The sequence below is a fragment of the Cannabis sativa genome, chromosome 1 (genome assembly GCF_029168945.1).
Source record: "Cannabis sativa cultivar Pink pepper isolate KNU-18-1 chromosome 1, ASM2916894v1, whole genome shotgun sequence".
Taxonomy (NCBI): Eukaryota; Viridiplantae; Streptophyta; class Magnoliopsida; order Rosales; family Cannabaceae; genus Cannabis; species Cannabis sativa.
In genome coordinates, this window is record NC_083601.1 from 41,233,018 (window position 1) to 41,242,845 (window position 9,828).

General features: G+C 29.4%; 1 protein-coding gene across 4 annotated transcripts; it reads right to left on the reverse strand.

Moving 5' to 3' along the window:
* Positions 1-1,988: 1,988 nt before the first annotated feature.
* LOC115707622 (uncharacterized protein At1g51745) lies at positions 1,989-6,518 on the reverse strand. 4 transcript variants are annotated; one of them, XM_061108373.1, is made up of 5 exons: positions 6,245-6,518; positions 5,462-5,823; positions 4,806-5,103; positions 4,052-4,697; positions 1,989-3,498 (listed from the first exon to the last, which is right to left on the reverse strand). In XM_061108373.1, exons 2-5 carry the CDS (start codon positions 5,650-5,652, stop codon positions 2,393-2,395), a joined length of 2,241 nt encoding a protein of 746 aa, XP_060964356.1. In that variant the 5' UTR covers positions 5,653-5,823; positions 6,245-6,518; the 3' UTR covers positions 1,989-2,392. The 4 variants fall into 4 exon arrangements, with proteins under 4 accessions (XP_060964356.1, XP_030491497.2, XP_030491496.2 ...); XM_030635637.2 differs by having other exon boundaries at positions 5,952-6,508; XM_030635636.2 differs by having other exon boundaries at positions 4,052-5,103.
* Between the last annotated feature and the right edge of the window lie 3,310 nt (positions 6,519-9,828).

The following is a 9,828-nucleotide window of genomic DNA, read 5'->3' on the forward strand; positions in this document are numbered from 1 at the left end:
GTGTTGCTTAATATACCATCACCCTCCATAGCACATAATTTACATTAACTTAGGAGTATAACAAGAACATCATTTATAAAAATTGGTATATCTTAAAAAAATATAAAAATGAAGGTAAAAAGTAAAACATATAAAGTAAAGTGGGTATACAATGTAATTGTTTCTCCAACTTTGCCATTATTTATCTCAAAAACGAGTTATCATTTTAGATTTTATATTTTGCAAAAATTATTTATTGGATTTTCTAATTTGATAAATGACACATTAAATCTAGTATTTTTTAAAATATTACTAAATAGTACACTAATTAATAATTTGTCAAAATTAAACTAAATAATAACATAATTTAGAGGTATTATGACAAAACTTATTATTGCATTTGTTCGTATTATAAATTATCTTTAAGTTAGTTATATTAAAAAAAATATCAAAATAGAACTCGGGGTCTTATTTATACTATTTTAAAAAATACAATGTCTATTTTATCATTTAACAAAACAGAGGGTTCAGTATCATTTATTTTATCAAAAAAAAAAAATTAAATAACATCTAAGGTTGTTGTGTAGTTATTGCTATTATTATTATCTTTCTTTTTTTTTTTTTTTTTTTTTTTTTGAGGGTTGTGTAATTAGTGAGTTATTTTTCTTTAGCAAATTATGATTTTTGTCTTCTCAATTTTGATATTAGGCAGGCAAAATTTCTCTTCGAACTATTGAGAATGAGATTGTTAGATTTAAGAACTTACGTCCAATTTTATTAATGTAACAATTGTACATGTACTAAATTGTGCCTTTAAACTTTGATATCTACCAAATCGGGTCCCCAAATTTTAACATATATTAAATTATGCCCCTCAAACTTTGACATGTACTAATTTATTCCTTTCAAACTTTAACATGTACCAAATCGTGCTCCTCGAACTTTTATATCTACCAAATAGTGTCCCCAAACTTTGATATATACCAAATCATGTTCCCTAAACTTTCATCTATGCCAGACTTTTGTTAGTAAAATTAGACAAATGTTCTTGAATCCAACAATCTTAATAGTTCAGGAAAAAATTTTAACAGTCTAAAAAATTCATAACACATGATTTGGTACTTGTTATAGTTCAAAGGTGAAAATTCTAATTAGCTTTTTTATTTTGTCAAAATAAATAGTGTCACAGTGACTACTTTCATGAGACTTTTGTTTCTTTATAATTTATTCATATCGTGTCACTCTATTTATTTAACTATAATTCTTATTTAAATAAGATATTTGTAAAACATTTTAAAATAATATTCGTAAAGTAAAAAATTAATGGAAAATTCTACAATGCAACCCTTAAAATAGAAATATTAATGCACCCCTATCTGTTTTAGCATCCGAAATAATTTTTTAGTCAAATTTTTTCTCTTGGTCATGTACGTTATAGTTATTTAAGACATCCTGCGAAATTTTAAAAAATTTAGAAAAGTTTAACACGCCGAAAATTATGTTCAAACAGTGTGTTCCACGCGTGACTATTTTATTTTATACGCGTGTAAAATAGACTGTTTGAACATTATTTTCTATATTGTAAATTATTCCGAATTTTTCAAAATTTTGTATGATATCTTAAATAGCTATAACGTACATGAATATGAAAAAAAATTAGACTAAAAAATTTTTCTGGATGCCAAAACAAGTTAAGGGTGCATCAATACACCCCTTTTAAGGGGTGCATTGTAGAATCACCCAAAATTAATTATCTGATTTTTAAAATAAAAATTTCTTTTCACCGTAGTAATATTTAGAAAAAATGAAAAAGAAAAAAGCAAAACCTGGTTTGCTCCTCCTTCTCACAATAGAGAGAAGTCAATATAGAAAGTGATAGGAATTTTTTTTTCCAAACAAGCTTCTTATTCGAATTTCGAATCATAATAGAGATTACATTATCTTAAAAATTAAAATTACATTCAAAAGAAAAAGGAAATAGTTACCCAATAATTAACTTGGATTGGAAGTGCAGTAGTAAATGTAGTTATTAACCTCAGGAAATAAAATTCATCGAAAAAAGAAAAAACTAATACCAGGTCGTCAACACCTTGTATTAGATTAGATAATCTTTACAACCTCAACTAATGTTACAGTATATATACAGAGCCATAAAAAAAACAGCCTCCATTAATCGTAATACTACCAGTTTTCTTTCTACAAACTACTAGGAAAAAGGTGTGAAATTGTACAAATGGAAGAGAGGGAAGCAAATGCTGAGAGAACTGAACTGAATCCACACCCCACCATTTCTCAAGGGTGAAATCAAATCCATGGCTACCAAACCCAACCAACCATGTAGCAGTCCTCCCAGCAGCACCTATTACATTTTCTCAAGAAGACAGAACCAACTTTCATGAAATGCCTGCTGCTCTTAACAACGATTTGTTTGTCGTGCCGAGCCATTCACTGCTTCGTTTATTCTGCTAAATACTAATTTGAGGGGAATGCAAGCTATTACAGGCCCCTTTGGTTTCAATACCACTGCTTTCCTCTCTTCAGATTTCTTGTTACCTGTCAATGAAGATAGTTTCCTTATCTTTTTGGGCAATAGCCCAGATTTCTTTGTTTTGGTTGATTTACTTGATTTAGACCGCCGCTGCAAAACCATATGATGCTTTGTTGGAATTCTTCCACGTACTGAAGTCCGCTTATCATAACCCACTCGACCACCACCTTCCACCGGATTGCGCTCCACTCTGCTCAATAGAGTATCACAGTGGCCATCCTCCAACGCCTCTACCGCAAGAGGGTGGCCTACAATAGCTTTACCATTCAATTTACTCATTAGGGAAACCAATGGAACATGAGGTGGCCTATAGTTCGCTTTCACCTCAACTTTTACGTCATATAATGAGGAATCAGATGGACCATTTTTGGTGGAAACATCTGACATCCGATATCTAGAGTGAACCGTAAAACGGGATTGACGATAAGGAAGTAATCTTTGAGGTGGCAATGAGCCATCTTGCAAATCCTTCATTTCAGCAGTTGGCCCTCTCGCGTTCAGCTTCATTTCAGACAGATTTTTGCCCCAGACATGGGCACCATCTCCCTCATCTTCAGCAACTGGTTTGGACTTAGCTTGTAAACCACAGGTGTTGGAACCTGAGGATCCACTAACGCCATTGCAATCAATTTTTTTGTCTAAACCCTGAGGAAATCCATCCGGTTGCTCTGTACCTGCTGAATAGACATTGGATTCATCATCCATGTCAACATGCTTTTTTGACTCTTCTTTTCTATTTTTATTCGTTTGTCTTGAATTCCTCTTGCCTTTCAACTGCCACTTTGAAGTGCCTTTCTCTATCCTCTGCTCCATATCAGTATGGACAGCTTCTGAACTGGTAGAAACAGTCTCGTTAATGCCCTCATTTCTCAATGATACAGCTTCTACCTGACTACTTTGACTAGATTGCCTTTTCAGTGCACCATTTTGAGGTTTTTCAGATAAACAAGAAACAACTACAGGAGAAACACCTAACAAAGAAAGAAATGAAACCTGTTTCAGAAGAAAATACCATGCAACTCTACACAAAACCCTATAACCACTGTTCAATATACAGTTACAAAAAAGAAAAAGAAATGCGAGAAAGATATGTGTAGACCTATGAGTACTTGAAATGCTTAAAATGACATGGCATAATTATTCATGATTCATCATCAACATCCAGGACACTCGCCTTGTAATGATACAAAGATGCTCATGAGGATATGCATACTGACACAGCTCAAATAATATTTGTTGATGTATGATCTGAAAAAAAAAATATGGTTGATGTAGGACTCCACTAAACATATACAAAAGAATATTGAATACAACTAGCTACAAACAAACCAATCTGACATGTACACAGGTATAAACCCTAACTCAGTATTTCATAAAGAATCTGGAAACTTTAATGCAGCAGAAAGTAGTTTGGAATCCTCCCAAGTCATAACAATTGGCACATCCTCATCAACCATGTAACAAACTTAACATGGACAAAAATCTGGCAAACTCTTAAATTATAAACATCTACATCGAAGATACCTGCAGACTTCTTTTGCTCTCCACAGAATGGCACCTCCAATAACCTTTCAGAAGAATCATTCTCAACAAATTCAGATAGGCTGGAATTTTCATTTTCTTTCAGCTTGTTGATATGGGAAGTATCACAAGCGAGTTGTGAAGTATTTAAAGAGGTCCCATTCTCACATGAACCTCCATTACAGTCTGCATTGTTGTTGGCCACCACAGAGAGACTTTTCCTTGATTCAGCAGATTCTAGAGCAGAAACCTTGCCATCAGATAATCCCTGAAGAGGTGAACCACATGAAATGGGAGCTTGGTCACAACTAACCGGAACAGAAACCATAGCTGTACTCTCCAAAACCTTTGTCAGTGGACGCCGGCGGTTTTTCTTTTTCAAGAACTCATGGACATTTGCTACTGGAGTTCTCTTTCTTTTCAAAGAAGAATTACCTTTACTACCATTTGCAGTACTTCCATTGGACACACAGTTCCCATTGTTTGAATCTGAGAGTGAAGCATTGTCTTGTTGAACTAGCTCAAGCAGACCTCCAGCCTGGACCTTTCTTTTTGAGGCTGCACCAACTCCCAGATCCTCAAGCCCTCTCATTCGCTTTACTCCTTCCGTTCCATCATCTTCTGAATCATTTGGTGTTCTCCTCCTTCCCTGCACAGATTGCACTTTAGAAGAACTGATATGATTGGGCTCTTCAAAAGATATACCAGATTGAGATAATTCCGGGGCTGAATCTGAATTCTCTTTTGAATCACTCACATAATCATCCATAGTGCCATTTTCATTGGCAGAATGAGACATGGAAGGTGATTCCCTGGTTGAACTACCAATCTCACCACCCAAACTATCCATTATAGGACTACAGTCCATACGATCTTTCCCCAGTCGAGTATGCTCAATCTCAAGAGCATGGAGAATGGCGTCTTCCCTCCGTGCATATTTTACTGCCTTCTTATTAGAACTAGCTGCAGACGCTTTTGCTTTTTCAATACAGTCATCATATTCTCCACATCGAAAAGCTTTCACTCTCTTCGATTTTTCAAGGTTATACCAATCTCTGAACCAAAAGTAACACCATCAGATCAGGTTTATAACGAAGCATAAATTTAAAGCAATTCATCAGATGAGGACACATCTAAAAAAATGTGTGACAATGTTCATCATCAAATAAAAAACATAACAAAGTTAATAAAAATGGATATGAACATAGACTGTTAACTTTCATCACTATTTTGGAAGAAAATGTCATTCAAAAACTGGTACATATCACATATATCTACAAATCACTTAAGAACACAAACAACAACATTATCAAGTGAGCCGAATATAAGTTATACCGATGAACAAAGTCAATAAACAATCAAAACTAAGTTCTCATTCAAAAAAAAAAAAAAAACTAGGGTGAGAAAACTTACACGCTTGCGTCCTCGCGACCCAGAAGCTTCACGGGGGTACCCGATCTCGGCGAAACTAAGCAACTCTCAGATAACTCATCGAGACCCATTATTCTACCGGGCCACCATGACCCGTTTCTGCGGCGGACCCAAACCAACCCGCCCACCGACGGGTCAATGCCCTTGTTACTGGTTTCACCAGCGCTTCCCATCTCAACCAAACCCTCCTACCCTAAAAGAAAAGCCCAAAAGAAATCGAACCCTGATTCACCCAAACAAAAAGCCAATGTTAACCCTCCATTTTCAACCGCCCCAAAGTCCCAAAAATCTCCCCGAGCCACCGCCTCGCCTTCACAAACAAATGCACATCCCGTTTCTTCAATCTGAAGGGAACCAACCAAAAAAAAAATCAAATACCGATCTCGCATACAGCAAAACTCCAACAAAACTAATAAATAAAACAGAAAAATAAATTAATAAAAATTTTCAGTTCAGTGGAAAAAGGAATGACCTTATAAGAGGGTTTCTAGCATATAAAATATGTATTAAAACAGGTACAGAAGATCTGGTATCTTCTTCCCTTGAAACCCCAATAATTATTTCTTTAATCTGAGCCTTTTTCTGATTTTAACGACTTGATTTCACTCTCTTTTTTCTTCTGACTATTGTTTATGTTGGAGCTGAGCTTCGTTTTGACAGTGCACAGAGTTGAGGAGAGAGAAAGAGAGAGAGAGAGTTTTGGGGAAGAGAGAGAAAGTGTGTTGTGTTTGTGATTAAGTGTTCTGAGTTTGGATCAAACCGTACCTTTTTGGTATCTTTTATGCGCCGAGAGGGATTTTTCAGGGATTGAGGGAGCGAGAAGATGCAACAGAGTAGAAAACCAAGTGAAATTAAAAAACAAAAACAAAAATTAATTATCAAAATATATTTTCTTACTAAGAAATAAATCAACTATAAAAAAATGATAATAAAAATCATCAAAAATTAATGTAGCTCGTAGCCTACAACTTCCTAATTTTCGCATCGTCTCAGCATAAAACGACAAATACACAAATAATTAAAAGCAAAAAAAAGATTTAATGTACAAGTTCATCCACTTTATGCTCTTATAAAATTAATCAAACTTATTTTATTTTGATAATGTTGTATTATTCTATCAAAAAAATGTTTTATTAGGATAATTATAGACCTGCATATTATAAATTATATTTAATGTAGCTCGTCAGATTTTTAAACTCATTTTTCTTTTAAAGTTTTTTTTTTAAATTTATTAATTATTCTAAATATATTTTATAATTGTTCTAGATTTTAACATTCTTTATTAGTGAATATGAATATATATTAATATTATATATTTACAATTAATTAAAATATTGAAATTTTTAAAAAATAAAATTTTAGTGGTGCATGTATAAAAAGTGAGATTTTTTTTTTTTGAAAGAAAAAATTATTTATATAGTGATGTATAGTATAATATAAAAATTTGAAAAAAAATAATAAATAAATAAAGTATATTAACGACATTTGAAAGCATACCATTTTAATAAAATAATAAATTGAATTGTGATAATAAGTTAAAAAATAAATAAAATATATGGTGTAATTTTGGAGATATATATAATCTGCCTAGTTGCTGTAAAATAATGTAATTATGTAAGTACACAACAAACTACCTAACATTAGGTTAGGGATTGCATGCATCAACCTTGGGTTTTTAATATTTAACTTTTTTATTTGCAATTTAGTTTATTTTGTTATTTTTTTTTTATATTTATACTTTTATTTTGTAAATAATTTTATATTTATACTCTCTTTGCCTTTATTATTTTATTTTTATAAATTAATTTGTATTATATCTTAATTTTATGTCTATTTCTCTTTTGGACAAAAATTCTTAAGTTCGCCCTTGACCATTTAAGCTACCCTCTCTTTAGAAAGAAAAAGGATGTCATTCTAAAAATTTGCATGGATGATATGTTATGGTATTGATGTTATTCATTTTTTTAATAAAAAAATTGAAGTAAAAAAATTATTGTAGCTAAAAATTAAGGTATATATAAAATAATATTGTGTAAGATTATAATATAATATTTTTAAAAAGTGATATACATTAGAGTGTTTTTAAAAGTAAGAGTGCTAAAAATAATATAGAATAAATAAAATAAAATATTATATTTTAAATAATATGTAAATTTTTAATATCTTTAAAGAATGCTATGCTTTTAGGTGTAAAGGATTAAACAATATCATCTAATTTCCTTATTTTTTAGCACATATCAATTTTTTTTTTCTTGTTTTGTTATTTGGAGAAGGAAAAAATTGGAGAAGTGTTTTAATATTGTACAGACAAGTATTAACATTTATGTTTTACACTTGTCCCACATGCCTAAGGTCCCCACCAATCTACGGTTACCAAATAATAATAAAAAATAAAAAAAAGTATAAATCCTTTTTTGTCCAATTACAAAATAATTTTGATAAAATGAAATAAAATACATATGTACATAACTTATATAAGTGTGATATATATCAATGCTATTTTTTTTAAAAAAAATTAATATCAATTCTACTTTAGCTACGAGGATTCTTCATGTTTCACGAGACTAGAAAAAACTGTCCTTTTATATTATTACTAGAGAACTAAGCCGCGCTTCGCGCGGTCTTGTAATTTTTTTTTTAAATTCTTTTAATTCATTTTTTTTGCTTAATGTACTAATTCAATTAATTCAACTTTTATGTACTAATATGATTCAATACAAATATTAATAAAATTTTAAAATAACATATAATAATCTAATCCAATTTGTTTAAGTCTCAAAATCTAATTCCATTAGTAATTTGATTGATTTGTTTTTTTAGTTGAATTTTTAGTTCTAGAACACGATTTTAATATTAACTTAAACATATACAAAATACCACATAAAAATAAAACATTAACAATCATTTAAGTAATAGTTGTACTACATAAAGTTATCAACTTTTTACTTTTATTGTATATAATTTTTGTTTTAAAAGTAGCTAATAAATTAAAAAAAAAAAAAACAATTAAAATGTCTCAAAATATTCTACACAACAATTAATAAGATGCACTTTCTTTTCTAGAATTTTCTAATTAGGTGCGAAATAGTATAGCAAGAAGTAATAAATAGCTAATAGTATTGGAATAGAAATAGTTTACATATAAGTATAATTATAATTTATGTAGTTAATTGAATTCGTTCTTAATCAAATTCTGATAACATCATTTGTCATCTGATCAGATCCAATTTAAATTTAATTCACTCTAATTATAATTAGATATCTAATTTATGATGAAACTGGATTAGTTTCTATGTAACGCAGTCATAAATAGTTTAATTAAATTACAATAAGAATTAAGATTATATACAATACAATTATTAAGCTTTTCATATTTAGATAGTATCTTTTTGTTTCTTTAATTTCGAATCATTTATAATTAATTATTTAGTTGTAAATTTGCAAAAATAAAGTATTATCTCTTCACAAAATCATAAGTAAAATGACTTATCGAGTAATTATTTATGATAATGGATAGTATATATTTTATTTCATAATGAAATAGTATAATACATATATTGGAAAAAAAAAAAAGCTATTTATGTTCCAATAGCTAAATATATACCGTCTAGGTATATTTTTCTTTTGACAAATAGATGTTAATTTATTTTTCTAATAATTATAATTATACATATCTATAATTATTACTAAAAGATAATAAAATAGATGCTGGGATAATAATTTCACACAGAATACATAAAATTAGAAAGTTTATAAGAAAACTATTGAAAAATTAATAAAAATTAACTAAAAGGTTTTTCAAAATTTATAATAGATGATCGTTAAATAAAATAATTAAAGAGGAAAAAAGATTTTTAAACTTGTATACATAACTAAAATCTATGTTAAAAAAATTGGAATAGTATAAATTTTCCTCTTTGAATTAATTTATACAAATATTAATAATAAAGAAAATAAAAAATAAAATATCATCACTATATTTTATTTTAATAAAACTGATCATTCATAACGTAATTACTCAGTTACCACTAATAGTTTAGATAGTTTTATAATCAAAATATCATCATCTTCTTCTTGCTTGATTAATCATTTGTTTAAAAATTCAACACACACATATATATATATATATATATATATTATATATTTTTAAAAAAGAGATAGATCTCCTCCAAAACTCTTCACTCACATCTTTTATTAGTTCAATGAATTTAAAGAAACTCATAACAAAATCATCCTATTAATTTTACTTCCAAATCAAAATAATTTTTCATAAAAACTAAATAATCATTTCATTATAAGTATTGAGTTGATATGTAATACATAATGAATAAAAATTAAATATATATAAA